This window comes from Hemitrygon akajei, chromosome 5 (assembly GCF_048418815.1).
Source record: "Hemitrygon akajei chromosome 5, sHemAka1.3, whole genome shotgun sequence".
Taxonomy (NCBI): Eukaryota; Metazoa; Chordata; class Chondrichthyes; order Myliobatiformes; family Dasyatidae; genus Hemitrygon; species Hemitrygon akajei.
Genome location: NC_133128.1, coordinates 89,840,492 through 89,858,215, shown reverse-complemented (window position 1 = coordinate 89,858,215; position 17,724 = coordinate 89,840,492). Strand labels below are relative to the sequence as shown.

The following is a 17,724-nucleotide window of genomic DNA, read 5'->3' as shown; positions in this document are numbered from 1 at the left end:
TGAGCCAACCTCCCTTTCCTCCATCACTTCAGTTTGGTTCCCACCCCCCAGCAATTCCAGTTTAAACTGAGGCTTCACTTGGAGTACTGTGAGCAGTTTTGAGTCCCTTATCTTAGAAAGGATGTGATGAAATTGGAGAGGGTTCAAAGGAGGTTCACGAAAATGATTCCAGGTTTGAATGGCTTGTTAAATGAAGAGCATTTCATGGCTCTGGGCCTGTATTCGCTGGAATTCAGAAGAATGAGGGGTGACCTCATTGAAACCTATCAATGATACGCTTTGATAGTGTGGACTTGAGGCGGATGTTTGCTATAGTGGGAGAGCCTAAGACCAGAGAACATAGCTTCCGAATAGAGAGGCATCTTTTTAGAACATAAATGAAGAAGAATTTCTTTAGCCAGAGTGGTGTATCTATGGAATTATTTGCCATAAGCGGCTGTGGAGGCCAAGTGTTTATGTATATTTAAGGCAGAGGTTGATAGATTCTTGATTGGAGAAGGCATGAAGGGATACGCGGAGAAGGCAGGAGATTGGGCTGAGAGGGAAAATGGATCAGTCATGATGAAACGGCGGAGGAGATTTGATGGGCTAAATGGCCTAATTCTGTTCCTATGTCTTATGGTCTTATAATACAATAACTAACACAGTCTGAGAATGTGCTGGGGGCAGCCTGCAAGTATTGCCATGCCTCTGGCATCAACATAACTTGCCCAGAACTTACTAACTTTAACCCAAAGCTCTTTGGAATGTTGAAGAAAATCTGGAGAAATCCATATGGTCACAGGGAGAACATACAAACCCCTTACAGAAAGTTGTGGAAATTGAACCAAATCAGTGATTGCTTGTGTTGTAAAGCATTGCACTCACTGCTGAGGGGTGATGTCACAGAAATTTACATGGAGGATAGATATTCAAAAGGCTCCCCCCGCCCCCGGGGCAGGAGCATTTACAACTAGAGCACAGAGGTTTACCGTGAGAAGGAGAAGTTTAAAGGATATCTGAAGTGTATGTTTCCCGAGGGCACGGTGAATGCATCTGGGAGCTGCCAGTGGAAACTGATACAATTATAGCTTTTAAAAGGCCTTTGGACAGACTCTTGGATTGGAAAGGCAGAGAACGATATGGGTCTAAGTTGGGCAAATAGGATTATTGTAGGTAGGCATCAATCAACCCGGATGAAGAACAGAAAAGGTTTGTTCTTGTGCTGTACATTTCTATATCAAAGCTGCACGTCTTAGGAGACAAGTTATCTCTTATTGTTCTCTGATTTCTCTCTGAAGTATATATGAAATGGTCTCTGTCAAAAGGCACCAAATAAATTAAAGTTTCATATTTATGTCAAAACATCATTGCTGTTCCACTTGTTTTTAAAAATGCCAGTGGAAGTCAATGATCGATAGAACTTCAGGGTGTGCTTTTTCAAATCTCCTGTGCCAAGTTGTATTCTTTATTAGTAACAGTTCACTAGTTTTATTATGGTTGCTCAAGGCTGAAGATAGCCTGGGTCAGAAAAACACAAAAAGAGATTAAGATGGACTGGGGAAAACAACTGTCATGGCACATAAATGTGAATTGGGAGAAGAAATCTTACCCTTCTGGCTTCTCACCCAATGTTTTTCCTTAATTTTTTTCAGGTTCTGTGTTAAGCTGCTTCAAGGCAGGTCAGTCTTAGAGGCAGATCTTCAAGCAGGACTCAAGGTCAATGCGACAACGAGCATGACTTTTGCTGCCTTTACTTCCCTACTCACTCTTTTCTTCTTGCCAGGAATCCTCCCCCCAAGATTGTGGACCCCTTCTCATCTCAAGACAAGAGGCCTCTTTCTCTCCTTCCTGGCTTCTTACCCTCGTTAGATCTATTTATTGCTAACTGCCAGTATAAAATTGACTGCCTCAATCCTGCTCCTGAACTTGCAGCACACTGTTCACGAAAGGTCATCCAACTCCAATATTGTTATCAAACCCATTGTGGCTTGGCAAATTGGCACAGACTCAACGTCATCTCTCAGATAATTCTCACAATTCCTCTGGAACTCAATCACATCACTGACTTTACCTCCTCTAGAAATCTTCCCTTATTCCACAACTAAACACATCCCATTTCTATCACCTCCCCAGAATCTAGTAGCCAGCCAGTATGGGTAGATCTTGTTAGCCTGTTTTTACCACATTCTGACTTAATTCTTTCTCCCATTGTTTAGTCCTTTATCTTTGAATTCCTGTTTCATTCCACGAGGATGGTCTGAGGGCTTTTCATTTCTCCCTTTGATGGAGATCCAACCATTTCTCCTCTATCACCATAATAATTTGATTGGTTATATTTGTTCTTTCATTCATTTACAGACAATAGGTGCAGAAGTAGACCATTCAGCCCTTCGAGCCTGCACCGCCATTTTGAGATCATGGCTGATCATCTACTATCAATACCCGGTTCCTGCCTTGTCCCCATATCCCTTGATTCCCCTATCCATAAGATACCTATCTAGCTCCTTCTTGAAAGCATCCAGAGAATTGGCCTCCACTGCCTTCCGAGGCAGTGCATTCCAGACCCCCACAACTCTCTGGGAGAAGAAGTTTTTCCTTAACTCTGTCCTAAATGACCTACCCCTTATTCTCAAACCATGCCCTCTGAACTGGACTCTCCCAGCACCTGGAACATATTTCCTGCCTCTATCTTGTCCAATCCCTTAATAATCTTATACGTTGCAATCAGATCCCCTCTCAATCTCCTTAATTCCAGCGTGTACAAGCCCAGTCTCTCTAACCTCCGGACATCCCAGGAATTAACCTTGTGAATCTACGCTGCACTTCCTCTACAACCAGGATGTCCTTCCTTAACCCTGGAGACCAAAACTGTACACAATACTCCAGGTGTGGTCTCACCAGGGCCCTGTACAAATGCAAGAGGATTTCCTTGCTCTTGTACTCAATTCCCTTTGTAATAAAGGCCAACATTCCATTAGCCTTCTTCACTGCCTGCTGCACTTGCTCATTCACCTTCAGTGACTGATGAACAAGGACTCCTAGATCTCTTTGTATTTCTCCCTTACCTAACTTTACACCGTTCAGATAATAATCTGTCTTCCTGTTCTTACTCCCAAAGTGGATAACCTCACACTTATTCACATTAAACGTCATCTGCCAAGTATCTGCCCACTCACCCAGCCTATCCAAGTCACCCTGAATTCTCTTAAGATCCTCATCACATGTCACACTGCCACCCAGCTTAGTATCATCAGCAAACTTGCTGATGTTATTCTCAATGCCTTCATCTAAATCGTTGACGTAAATCGTAAACAGCTGTGGTCCCAATACCGAGCCCTGTGGCACCCCACTAGTCACCACCCACCATTCCGAGAAACACCCATTCACCGCTACCCTTTGCTTTCTATCTGCCAACCAGTTTTCTATCCATGTCAATGTCTTCCCCCCAATGCCATGAGCTTTGATTTTACCCACCAATCTCCTATTCAATAACTTCTCCTTCAACTCCCCTTATTTTCTCTAAAAATGTCTGAATCAAAGGAACATCCATGGGAACTTGCATGTACCCAAATATTTGGGAGTTGCAAATTTCTCAGCTCTCTCCTCTATTTCTTGGACTGTGCTCTCACATTGTCTTCTTCCTGCCAGAGCAAGATTAGCCTTTTCCTTATCCTCACCTTTAGAATTTCCACCACTTTCAATGAGATTCTATAACCAGACACACCTTTCCCTTCCCTCCCAGTATGTTTTCTGATTATGATTCAATGTAAGAAATGAAATTTATGAACAGCATTCAAAGCGTATACTTTTGACATCTTTCTTTTAATTAACATATATCCTTGATCTCGTAATGCAATATAAACTAATACCTGCAAGTGACCAAGAATGATCTTATTTTTGTCTGCTTCAACTGTTTGTTGTTGCTGTTGTTGTGCTACTTCTTTAACTATTTCTGAAAGAGAAAGTTCTGTGCTTTGGACAGCCATACCTTAAAAAGCAAAAGACATAGCAAATATTAATAACATATGGGAATTAAGCTGGTTGAACAAAATACATCATTAATAAGCAAAATACTGAACTGTTAAGTAAGGTTTGATTTCCTCTATAGTTTTTGTATATTAATAGTGTTAAACAAAACGGGAGATTTGTATGGTGATGAATTTCATGTTGGAAAATGTGCACACCTTGCCTTTAAAACACTCCTTTTTCTGTTTCTGACTTTTCTGGTAAATGCTTATTGCATAGCTTAATTTTCATGTACTTGAAGAACCAATGGTGTGGCACCTGCAGGCATTCTATACTTGCACTCTGGATAATTTTGACTAAGTTTTGAGATTTAACTTCTCAAGTCAAGTCGCTTTTTATTGTCACTTTGACCATAAACTGCTGGTACAGTATACAGTAAAAACGAAACAACATTCCTCCAGGACCATGGTGCTACACAAAACAACACAAAACTACACTAGACTATGTGAGACAACTCAAGGCTACACTAGATGATGTGAAACAACACAAAAACTATGGTAGGCTACAGACCTACACAGGACTACATAAAGTGCACAAAAACAGTGCAGGGCAGTACAATAATTAATTAATTAATAATTAATAAACAAGACAATAGGCACAGTAGAGGACAAATTTCAATATAATAATAAATGATGCAGATGTCAGTCTATTCTCCAAATACCAGATAATATGAGTTAGAATTTCTGATATGAAAATAGTTTTGAGTATATATTCTCATAGTTCTAATACATTCCTGAGACTTGTGTTATCAGCTATCAACAGCCAATTCTAAATTCTCAGAGAGGATGCTGGGAAACTTTAATTTTCATTGTGCGGGCAGCATCTATTGGAAGAAACAAGTTAAACATTTGAAATCTTCGAATTTTTATAATGTAATCTATTTCTGATGTGCAGCTCATCTCTCTCTCTCTCTCATTTTCAAATGAATTTTGATTCAAATCTACCAGAGGACAAAAGAGTAGCTCTTTATGTCCCTACTTAAAATGCCAATCACATTTGTCCCAGTTCGAGTGACCCAGGTGTCATCCCCAATTTGGAATCTGCATGTTCTTCATGAAACAGCAAATGTTCCTAGAGTTTCAAGTTTCTCCCTGATCGCAAAGGTAGTCTAATTAGCTACTGTAAATCACTTGAGTAAAAGTGGCAAAAAATTCTAAAGGCAATTGATAGGGATTTGAGAAAGATTAAGTTGTAGAGATACAAGAAAAGGGGAAGTGGGACTGAAAGAATTACTCTGCTGGGAGCTAGCATGGATCTGATAAAATAACTGGTCTCCTTCTGAGTCAGAAGAAAGCAAGCACTCCTCTGACTTAAGTTATCAGACTTAACTGCACTGTTTCCTGGATGCCCTGACAGAATTTCATTGCACTTTCTACTTTCACAGAACTGCCAAATGTTACAATAAATTCACTCTTTAATTCTTGTGCTTTCTAAAAAAGAATTATTGCTACCCTGAAAAACAGAAAGAAATATAGAAGAATTCAGCTAATTCATTCTAAAGAATTCATGGAACTACTGTGTTTTTTATATAGAAACATAGAAAACCTACAGCACAATACAGACCCTTCAGCTGTGCCGAACATGTCCTTACCTTAGAAATTATCTCGGGTTACCCATAGCACTCTATTTTTCTGAGCTCCATTTACCTATCCAGGAGTCTCTTAAAAGACCCTGTTGTATCCACCTCCACCACCATTGCCGGCAGCCCATTCCACGCACTCACCACTCTCTGCATAAAAATCTTACTCCTTTTGTGGCAACTTATTGTTCACTGGATTTCTACAAGTAACTGTTGATGAACAGATTTTGCCTGTCAGTGTTACTGATGTTGCCTTCTGAGAATTACGGAAAGGTACCCAGCGGGTACTGCTGTTCTCGAAGGCGACAGCATTAACCAGATTGATTGTAGTTGTCATTCTTATAGACTGTATTAATTTCCAAGATAAGCAAAACAGTGATGCAGCTAGTAGAGCCATTGCATCACAAATCCTGACCGTTAGTACTCTCTGTAGATAGAGTTCTCTATGGCCATGTGGGTTTTCTCCAAGTGCTTCTGTTCCCTCCCACATCCTAAAGATATTCTTGTTCAAAGGATAATTGGCTGCTGTAAATTGCCCCTGGTGTAAAGGTGACTATACTTGTTTTGCTCCTTGATGTAGGAAAAGTGTTGGAGATTCCCACTGGAGTCACAACTCAGTGTGTCCGGGAAAAGGGCTCTGAGAGCTGCTTTAGTGGAGTTCTGTGGCTTGGTGTCATAGGTTGATGGTTGGGTGGCACAGAAAGCTGACCGTAAACACAGTTAAACAGAAACATATAAAGAATTATCCTACTGGGGGTGAGAAGCACAACAGATGACAGAACCATCAATTCAACGTTGGAAATGTGACATCAGATAGAAAATGCCACAAAAACTCAGCAGGACAGGCAGTATCTGTGAAGGGATTAAACAGACCTCAAGCAAAGAATAAGAAAGGATAACGAATCGGGAAGTTGATTGCTCACGTTTTAAATATTAAGTATTCCCACCTCGTCCCGCCGGGACTGGCCTCTATGTAACAGGACGTGCTTTAATCAATTTCGTCGGTCTAACAACAGTTGATTTTCGGTCGCGAATTTGCTCGGTTGACGATAACTTACCATCGAGCTTCCCCACACGCTCGGCGATCAGACGGACGGCTTGTCCTTGCCGCCTCTCCGCGGCGTGGCTGGTGCGCATGCGCAGGGAGAGGGAGCGGGAGCGCGGGGGGGGGAGGGGAGCGGGAGCGGGAGCGCGGGGGGGGGGGGAGGGGAGCGGGAGCGCGGGGGGGGGGGAGGGGAGCGGGAGCGCGGGGGGGGGAGGGGAGGGGAGGGGAGGGCCGACCCCGACCCCGACCCCGACCCCGACCCCGACCCCGACCCCGACCCCGACCCCGACCCCTAGGCCCAGAGAGCTGCTCCTGCTCCGCTGCCGTCTGCCCGACTCACCTTGGTTGTGGGTGCGAGGATGGGGAGGAGGGACGGGGGTCGTGGTCTCAGTGGCATTTGGGCGGAGTTGGGGTCGTGTTTGGAGGGAAGGAACTCTTGCCGTGTAAACTAGTTGTTGAGCTGCAGTGAGTGCTGGTACTTTTCTTCTCGCCTTAGTGGTTACCGCTTTTCATCGTGTGAACCTGTTTCATGGCGGTGGCTATATTTGTCTCAGTCTGATTCCCGCGGTTTGATTTCGCTGTCGAAGTAATGTTTCTTTCGTTTATTTGTTGTTGTGAGACAACCGGAATTATGCTTGTTGTGGACCTGTTTTCAATGATCAGTGCTTGGTCCTGTTGACTGGTTTCTTTGCCAAAGTTTGAATCTTATGCATAAGTCTATGGGAATTGTCCTGGTTTACATTTTTTTTCCTCAATAGGCCTATTAAGAGTAAAAGAAAGGTACTTTGAAAGTTGATGCCAGCTTAGCAAACAATCCCGTTTCCCTTCATTCTTTCTCTGCAGACCTATTTACTGCCCGTTGTTTCTCACAGGTGCCCATAACTCACCTTAGATTCCTCCTGCTATTAAATCATGAGCAGTTTAAAGCAGCCAAATAATCTACAAGTAAATCTCTGGAATATGAGAGGTAACAAGAACGCTCTTTTATCTATCTTACTTGTAATCTCCTCAAAGAATTCCATCAGGTTTGTCAGGCAAGATTTTCCCTTAATGAAACCATGCTGATTTTGTCCTGTGTCACCAAGTATTCCATAATCTTCTCCTTAACAATTGACTCCAACATCTTCCCAACCACTGAGGTCAGGCTAACTGGTCTGTAATTTCCTTTCTGCTGCCTCCCTCCCTCCCTCCCTTCTTAAAGAGTGGAGTGACATATGCAATTTTCCAGTCCTGTGGAACCATGCCAGAGTCCAATTATTCTTGAAAAATCATTACTAATGCCTCCACAATCTCTACCGCTACCTCTTTCAGAATTCTAGGGTGCAGTTTATCTGGTCTGGGTGACTTGCACACCATTAGGTCTTTCAGCTTTTTCAGCACCTTCTCCCTTGTAACTGCAATCACTTATCTTCCCTTACACCCTTTGACACGTGGTACACTGCTAGTGTCTTCCACAGTGAAGTTTGATGCAAAATATTCATTTGGTTCACCTGCTGTCTCCTTGTCCCTGTTATTATTTCTCCAGCCTCATTTTCTAGTGATCCTATATCCACTCATCTCCCTTTTTAAATACTTGAAAAGGCTTTTTCTATCCACCTTGATATTGTTTGCTTTTATATTTAATCTTTTCCCTCCTAATGATTCTTTGAGTTGCTGTCTGTAGGTTTTTAAAAGCTTCCTAATTCTCTACATTCCTGCTAATTTTCACTTTGTTGTATGCCCTCTCTTTTGCTTTTACATTAGCTTTGACTTCTCTGGTCAGCCACAGGTATACTATTCTGCCATTTGAGTATTTCTTTGTTTTTGGAATACATCTATCCTGCACCTTTCTCATTTTTTCCCCTAGAAACTCAAGAAAATGTTGCTCTGCTGTCATCCCTGTCAGCATCTCCTTCCAATTTACTTTGGCCAGCTCCTCTCATACCACCGTAATTTCCTTTACTCTGCTGAGATACTGCTATATCAGACTTTCTCACTATCAAGTTGAACTCAATCATATTGTAATCACTGTCTCCTAAGGGTTCCTTTACCTTAAGCTCCCTAATCACCTCCAGTTCATTACATAACACCCAATCTAGTACTTTCTTGGGATTCATTACCCCACTCAATCTGCATGTTAAACTCTCCCTTGACTATCATAACATTGCCCTTTTGGCAAGCCTTTTTGATTTCCCGTTGTAATCTATGGTCTATATCCCAGCTGCTGTTTGGAGGCCTGTATATACTGCCATCAGGGTCCTTTTACCCTTGCAGTTTCTTCACTCAACCCACAAGATTTTTAACCTGTCTTTTTACGTTTCTTTTCCTGTCTGTAATATTCTTAATTAACTTAATCAACTAAGCTGAATAACTCTAAATATTGGGATTACCTGGACAGTCTTGATCTTTAAGAGATATTTGGTCCATCCATACCATTGATATTTTCTCTCCAATTTAAAACGTAATTTGTTTTCTTACTTTCTCAGGATCTTCAACAAGAGACGTTAACTCCGTTTTTCTTTTCAAAAATGCTTCCAGACCACCAGAGCATTTCCAATATTTTCTGTTTTTATTCCATCTGCAGTTTTTTTGACTTTTGAAAGTCAACAGAACATTCAATAAGTTCATTATAGCTCTTGTATTTTGAGCATGTGACTCGATGCCTAAATAGAACCAGTGAATGTAGTGTTTTTTGGATTTCTAAAAATGATTAAGATGCAACATAAAAGCTCAGTTGATGAAGCTAGTGCTCATGATATCAAAAATAGATCAGTAAGAATAGTGATTATGCAGAAAGTTTGATGTTAATAACTCATCTCCTTCTACCTTAGGCCACAAACTTATCAAACAACCCGATGAGTTATTAACTTCAAACTTTCTGCATAATCACTCAAAGAGATGACCTGCATGTGCATGTACCGAGAGCTGGATAACTCATTTCCTTCACTGTAGGCCATGAACTTATCAGTCACCCCTGCTGTTGACACTTTCTGGAGGTCCAAGATCTGTATGCTCCACGACCTCTGGACTAAGTGTGTAAATGAAGGAGGGGACTATGCTGAAAAATAAATGTGCTAGGTTTTCTAAAATTGACTCCTTCTACCTTAGGCCACAAACTTATCAATCACCCCTCATATTATGCAATCCATTGCTTTCTTTGAACCTGATAATGTTGCAAGTTTGTAGCCAAGGGAACCATTTGGTGTGGCATGATTTAAAAAAAAAGAGATGTGTTTCATTGGCGCTGTAATTATCATCTTCACAAAATTTTTGAAGCAAGTCGGGGAGCATTTAGATTTCCATGTTTGTGCCCTTACAGCATCAGCACTCTCTTTCTTGCTGTGTGTTTTCTTGAATTTAATGCGGTGCCAACACTTCCATCGAGGCAATTAACCACCTTTGCTTTAAAATCTTCATGACCAACTTCTTAGCTAGCTCCTCTGAAACTTTTTTTATGATTTTTTTTTTAATTGAAGTTCATCAAACATTTCCATAAGATGTATTTCAGACATTGTACATATATATCATATAATCATATATATCACAAATCTCCACAAAGTATTTACCTGAGGTACACACTTATAGAAAAGAGTGGAAAGAAAAAACAAGCAAAAGGAAAGAATTATGTACAAGTAGGGAGTGATTTTTTTTTTAACAACAGATTCATTGATTTGTGAGAATAAAATCAGGCCTATGAGGCGTTATGTAGTTAAACCATTTTTCCCAGCATGAATCAAATTGTTCCAGCTTATGAATAACAGATGCTGTTATCTTCTCCATTTTGTAAATGTCCATTGTAATTTCCATCCATGTATTTAAAGTTGGGCTCTCCTATGATAACCATTTCCTAGTAAGAGTCTTTTTACCAGCCACCAACAGTATATTCATGAAATATTTATCTCTTTTCAACCATTCTTGAGGTATATATCGAAAATATACGGTCTTACTCTCCAAGGGTATTTCACATTTAAAAATGTCTTGTAGGGCATTGTGTATCCCCCTCCAATAGTTTTTGATAACAGGGCAGTCCCAAAAAATATAATGATTTGCATTTTGATTTCCACAATTTCTCCAGCAAACAGGGAGGTTACTATCATAATGAGATTTCTGAGAGGGTGTAATAAAATATCTTATCAAGTTTTTCCATCCAAACTCCCTCCATTTCTGTGAATTGGTACACTTCCATTGATATCTCCATATTGTTGTCCATTCTTTCTCAGATATAATTATCCCTCCTTCCTTCTCCCATTTTGTTTTAATGTATGAAGTCAAATGTGTTTTAAGATTTGACAACCCCTTATACATACTTGAAATGATTCTACTACCATTATCTGAATTATATGCTTTTCTAAAGGGCTTTATCAAGCATGTATTTGCCTTGGTTACATTTTTAAGCGTCATTAACATATTGTCACATCTGTAAATACCGATAAAAATCTTGTTTTTCTAATAAGTGTTTCTCTTTAAGCACTTCAAAACTGAACAGTGTTCCTTCTTTCATTATGTTGCAAAGAACTGTTATTCCTTTAGCTGTCCAGTCCTTAAATCTAGCATCCAATTTATTTGGTGTAAAATCAGAGTCATATGCACACCATTTAAGAATTGCAATATCTCCCTCTAGATTATATTCTTTTATAGTGGTTTTCCATATTTTAAGAGTCAATTTCACCCATGGGTTATCAATAGTATTTATGTACCTTTTCAGGTTGTTATCAGCCAAAATTGCTTGTATGTGGATAGGAAGTACCCGCTCCTCAATGTTTTTCCATTGAGCGTCATATGGTGGGTTGCACCAACATATTACAGCTCTCAACTGTGCTGCAAAATAATAATCTCTAAGAGAAGGTAGGCCCCATTCCCCCCCTTTTCCTTTGGTAATTGCAAAGTTTTGAGACGAACTCTAGGCCTTTTACCTGCCAAATATACCTTGATAGCATCTTGTTCCATTCATTGAATTGATTTTGATTAATCTCTATTGGTAGGGTCTGAAAGAGATATAACAGTCTGGGCAGTATATTCATTTTAATAGACTCAATCCTTGAACTGAGACTGAAAAAAGGAATCAAGTTCCATCTTGCCATATCTTCCTTAAGTTTTTATATAAAGGCTATAATTACATTCTGATAATTTTGCCAAATCTTTTGGCGTAATGATGCCCAATTATTTGAAAGACTCTGTGTGCCATGCCCAGGGGTATCGACTTTCAATTTCTCTTGGTGGGCTATAGTAATATGAAAGTAATTGGGTTTTATCTATGTTGATCTTGTATCCTGATAATTAACCATATGGTTCAAAAGATTGCATCAATTTAGGTAGAGAGTATGTTGGTTGCCCTAGATAGATAAAAATGTCATCCGCATAACAAGCCAATTTGTGCTCTGTCCCTTTAATAGTAATTCCCCTGATATCTTCATTTTGTCTGATGTTTTGAGCTAATGGTTCCAGATATAGCGCAAAGAGTAGTGGTGACCATGCACAACCCTGTCTTGTGCCCCTTTCTAGGGTAAGACTATTTGATAAATATCCATTGATTTTAATCCTAGCAGTAGGGTTGTCATATAGTGTCTGTATAGTTTTAGTAATTGTGTCTTGGAAACCAAATCTATGTAAAACTCTGTAAAGAAAATTCCAAATAACCAAATCAAATGCTTTTTCAGTGTCCACACTTATCACTATTGCTTCGATTTTTTTTGTATATGATCCATAATGTGAAGTGTCCTTCGTATATTGTCTTGAGTCTGGCGTTGTCGTATAAAACCTGTCTGATCATTACATATCAGAATGGGTAGAAACTCCTCTAATCATTTGGCCGTGATGGAGGTAAATAACCTATAATCTACATTAAGAACGATACTGGTCCAAATGACTCACATTCCATTTTATCCTTGCCTTCTTTCGGCATAGCTGAGATATCGCTTCCTTCGAACTGGGTGGCATTTGTGCCTTTTTTAGAGCCCAGTTCAGTGTGGGGAGTAAAACAGGAATTAGCTCATTTTTAAATTCTTTGTACTACACTGCCGTATACCCATCTGATCCTGGTGACTTGCTTAATTTAAGCCTACTAATTTCAGCTTTTAATTCAACTTCAGTTATGTCAGCAGTCATCCTTCTATTTTGTTCTTCGCTTAAAGTGGGTAACTCTAGAGAATTCAAGGTGGTGTCAATTTGGGTTATGCTTCCCCCCCCCGGAACTTTGGAATATAGCGTTTTGTAAAACACTTCAAAAGCTTCTTGAATTTCACATCTTATTTCTTATCATTTTTGTTCTTGGGTCCCTAATTCTATGAATTGTATTTTCTGCTATCTTGTTTTTCAGTTTCCACGCCAGTATTTTCATAGATTTTGATCCACTTTCATAATGTCTCTGTTTCAGAAACATTTAAGTTTCTCCTGATTTCTTGTGTAGCCAAATTATTTATTTCATTCCTAATTCTTTTAATTTCCCCTAATGTATCCTGTGCCAAATTCAATTTGTGTTTTTTCCTTAGTTCCTTCAGACTATTTTGTAATTCCTCTAATGTTTTATTCCTTATTTTTTCTGATATGAAGATATCACTATAATTTTCCCTCTTAAGACCGCCTTCAGAGTATACCATAAAATGGGAGGTGAAACCTCTCCATTATCATTAAGTTCTAAGTAGAGACCAATTTCTTTTTAAATTTGTTCCTTAAAGTATGGATCATTGAGTAGACTTGAATTTAGTTTCCAAATAGTATTCTTTGGTTGTAGGTCAAAATCAACAGATAAATATATAGGTGCATGGTCACTTACATCTATTGTCCCAATTCCACAGGTGTTTATTTTGTCTTTGTCTTTTCCAAATGTTATGAAATAGTCTATTCTTGTATATACAGAATATGGAGCAGAATAATGAGTGTAATCCCTTCTGTCGGGGAAAAGGTCCCTCCATATATCAATTAAACCAACATCCTCAAAAAGTGTATTAACTTTCTTATGTAAAGATTTTGTTTCATAGGTTTTTCTACTAGAAGAGTCTAAGTTTGGTTGTAATTGTAAATTTAAGTCTCCCCCACATATCAGGAGACCTTCTGTTTCTGTTACCATAATATCAGTAATTTTCTGAAAGAAACCAATATCACTTCCCGGGGGTGCGTATATATTCAATAGAGTAACTGAATTGCCTTCTTTATCTCCCATTTTGAATATTTTTTCAAAATTTAGCTTACTTGAGATAAGAATAGCAACTCCTCTCCTATGTCCATATTTATATGAGGAAAAAAACAGATTAGTGAAACCCATTCTCTTTAGTTTTTTATGCTCATTATCACTTAAATGAGTTTCCTGTAAATATACTACATGGGCTTGTTCTTTTTTCATTTTGGATAAAATTTTCTTACGTTTGATTGGATTTAATAGTCCATTTACATTAAAAGAAATGAATTTTACCTTGTCCTTAGCCATCTGTATTTATCTGTCAATGTATCATTGAAATTAGAATAAAACTTAATTGATCTACTCCCTGAACAAGTAAGAACCAAGAAACTCAAATAATAACAAAAATGGCAACAAATGTGTGATTCCAAGGCTGGGGTCTCTAGTAGAAGACCCTCCGTTGAACTAGAGGAAATGTCTAGCTGTGGGGGATACCCCTCCTATTTGTGAGTTGAGGGCCCCCATTGCAGTATTCATAAAAGTCAGTGAACACATCCATTACACAGAAAAGATTTCCCTGTGTACTCCTCCTATATATACATACACACACGCACACACACACACATATATATATATATTTTCTCATTTTGGTGGGGTAAAAGGAGTAAGTGAGCGAATAAAGAATAACAACTAAGTAATATAAAATCCACATTATAATAAGTATTTCTCGAGATAGGTGTATCACCGTGTACTTTTGCTTCTGTTTAGCTTTTCAGCATTTTTAAAGTTAGCCAAACCTTATGGCTCTTCTGAAGGGGTTGAGGATTGCCTTTGGGAAACTCCAGGTCTCTTCCTGATATGTTTCTCTCGGCTTCCTCCTGTCTCCTGCCTTCTTGTTTCTCGCACTATTTCCCAAGCCGAGCGAGACAATTCCTCAGCCCGGCTTTCTTTCGTTTTGATCATGCTAACGGGCAACCCTCTGGCCTTCATGTCTGTAGTCGCCTCTTCCGCTGTCTGGTACAACTGCATCCTGTTGTCATAAAACACTCAAAGTTTAGCAGGGTACGGAGTTTGAAATCTTATCTTATTTTGCTTTAGTACTCGCTTTACTTCAGAGTATTTGCATTTCTGGAGGACCGTGGGGGGGGGGGGGTAATCTTGGTCGAAATATATTAATTTATCCTCTAAAAACACTCTCTTCTTACCCCAGGCCCTTCGTAGAACCTCTGTCTTGGTGCTGTATGGAAGGAATTTAATTATAATTGAGTGTGTCTTTCTATCCTGGGTAGGTTTTGGGACTAGCGTGTGGTGCGCTCTTTCGACTTCCAGCTCCATAGCTGGGGGAAGATCCAGCACATCCCGCAGTAACTTTCCGACAAACTCCGTCATAGACAGGCCCTCCTCTCCTTCAGGAACGTTGTAGATTCTGATATTTTTCCGCCGTGATCTTCCCTCCAGATCAAGCAGTTTACCTTCTTGGTGATGTATGATTTTTATTGTCTTGCTCAGTATCCGTTCCATGTTTTGAATGCGATCTTCCACCTTCTCAATGCGAGTCTCTGCCACCGCTATTTTTTGATTAACGCTGGCGAGCTCTGCCTTAATATCACGGAGCTGCTGCTTTATATCTTTCTGGATCTCCATTATTTCTTTAAGGATTTCGAAGACATTCGCCGCTTCGTCTGAACGAGGCCCAGCAGCCGCCTCACTCGCACGCGGTCGGGTCGGAGAGCCGTTCGCTGCACTCCTCTGGGATGCAGGCTCCGCAGTGTCGCTTTTTAAATTTCCATTTCTTCTCCCCATTCTTGCCCCTCTTTTCAGTTCAAATATTTTTCGAAAAGTATTATATTTGACGGGTAATTGGGGCTTAATACGCGTTTTTCCAGAGGAGCTAGTGACTTAAGCTGCCATTCTCGACGATGACATCACCGGAAAACCCCTGAAGTTTTTTTTAACATTACTCCACCATGTCTTCCAGTTACAGTAGAAAACCATTGATTGAGGTCCTCTTCAATATCTGCATCCTTACCTTTATGCTTTTGTTTTTGGGTTGTTCCTTGTTTTCCCTCACATAATACCCATTCTTCTCACAGTTTATCTTGCATGTATATCAAGTGTGCCATTGTAGATTTCAGCACTCCAGTTATCTCTGCCAACTGATGATAAGTGGTGTTTGTTCCACTGGGGTAATTTTTTCGCTTAGTATCAAATCATTTTGAGGCTAGTAGATAAGATGGTACATTTGGATTTTTGAAGGCATTTAGTATGGAGAAGGGGTTGAATCGGATGGAATTGGAGGCTAGATACCATACTAATGTAGACTGAAAATTCTTTATTAGATTTAAAACAAATAAAGAATGGTAGTAAATAGTGCTCCGGTTGACAGTCGGGTACTGCAGAGATTGGTGTTTGGATGTTGGCTTTTTAAAATCTCTATCACAGATTTAATTGAGAGGACCAAATGCTAAATAATGCTTCCTTGTTGAACTATCTACTTGCTCCATTTAACATGTTCTCCCGACAAGGCTCAAAATTTCTGCCCCTTCTGAGCCTTCAGCACTAAGATAATCTTTATTAATATTTGGGAAATTCAAATGGACTAGTGCAATAACGCCGTTTATTGTATGTCTCTGATATTTGCCTACATATCTGTTTCTCTGTCTTTTGACCACTGGGAAGTTTGTAATCCATCCCGAACAGAGTGACAGCAACCTTTTGTAATTTCAGAGAAAGCTGTCAACTTGAGGGTGTTTATATAACCGTCCCACTCTGAAAACTGTTGAATTATGATTGGTCTTTTAAATAGCAAGGTTTCTGACGGACCAGATTTAATCATACCTACGGTTTCTGTGAATGCACACAGTGTCTGTCATTTTTTTGACCAACGTAGTTGAAAAATTGCATTGATTTTGTGAGCTGATGATCACTCGTTCTCAGGTTGTATACCCTTCGTCAGAAGCAACCAATAAATGCCATTTTCTTCCTGCAGTTGCAGTTTGACCTGCTGAGTATTTCCAGTGTTTTTTTTTTGGGATTTCCAGTATCTGCAGGTTTATTTGGATTCAAACATAGTAATCATTCAGCACAAAGACAATTTAATATATGGAATTGAAAACTGAAGAAAATACCATTATAGTGATGAGCTCAAACACCGAGGCACAATTGAGTAGGTGCGTGGATGTCGGTGAGTTATTCTGGTGGGAAGAATTTAAAAGGAGAGCACTTTTTTTCAGTGGTTTGATCGAGGCATGACTCAGCAGGTGTGTGGACGTCAGTGAGTTAGACTGACAGGAAGGATTTAAAAAGAAGGATGCTTTGTAAAGTGGACGCTGGAGTAGAGGGAGACAGAGTAGGAGTGCATTGGCCCAATAGGGCTTGAGTGATAATGGGTCAAGGTGAGGTAAGTTACTTGTGAAGAATAGGAAGTATGTCTGTGAGGCTGGTGTTCTGTACTTGGTGTCAGATGTGGGATGTCCTGGAGACTCGCAGCCTCCCAGACGGCCACATCTGCACCAGGTGTGTCAAGCTGCAGCTCATTAGGGAACTGGAGATGCAACTCGATGACCTTCATCTGGGAAAGTGAGGAGGTGATAGATTGGAGCGAAAGGCAAGAGTTCACACCAGGGCCTCAGATAAGTGGGTATCAGACAGGAGAGGGAAGGACAAGAGTAAGGTCCTAAAGATGGTCCCCCTTCCAAGGCTTATTCAGAAAGTAATAAATCATGGGATCCGAGAAGACCTTGCTTTGTGGATCCAGAATTGGCTTGCCCATAGAAGGCAAAGGGTAGTTGTAGATGGATCATATTCTGCACGGAGGTTGGTGACCAGTGGTGTGCCTCAGGGATCTGTTCTGGGACCCCTTTTCTTTGTGATTTTTATAAGTGATCTGGATGAGGAAGTGGAGGGATGGGTTAGTAAATTTGCTGATGACACAAAGGTTGGGGGTGTTGTGGATAGTGTGGAGGGCTGTCAGAGGTTACAGTGGGACATTGATAGGAT

At 40.0% G+C, this 17,724-nt stretch overlaps 1 protein-coding gene across 1 annotated transcript in view; it reads right to left on the bottom strand.

Moving 5' to 3' along the window:
- The window catches only part of LOC140727334 (coiled-coil domain-containing protein 122), a 49,444-nt gene extending 42,754 nt beyond the window's left edge, over positions 1 to 6,690 (bottom strand). Inside the window, exons 1-2 of the mRNA XM_073044602.1 lie at positions 6,646 to 6,690; positions 3,852 to 3,970 (exon numbers count right to left, since the gene is read on the bottom strand). Of these exons, the coding sequence (XP_072900703.1) occupies positions 3,852 to 3,968 (117 nt within the window). The 5' untranslated portion in view covers positions 3,969 to 3,970; positions 6,646 to 6,690. The remainder of the gene's footprint in view (positions 1 to 3,851; positions 3,971 to 6,645) is intronic.
- Positions 6,691 to 17,724: the final 11,034 nt, after the last annotated feature.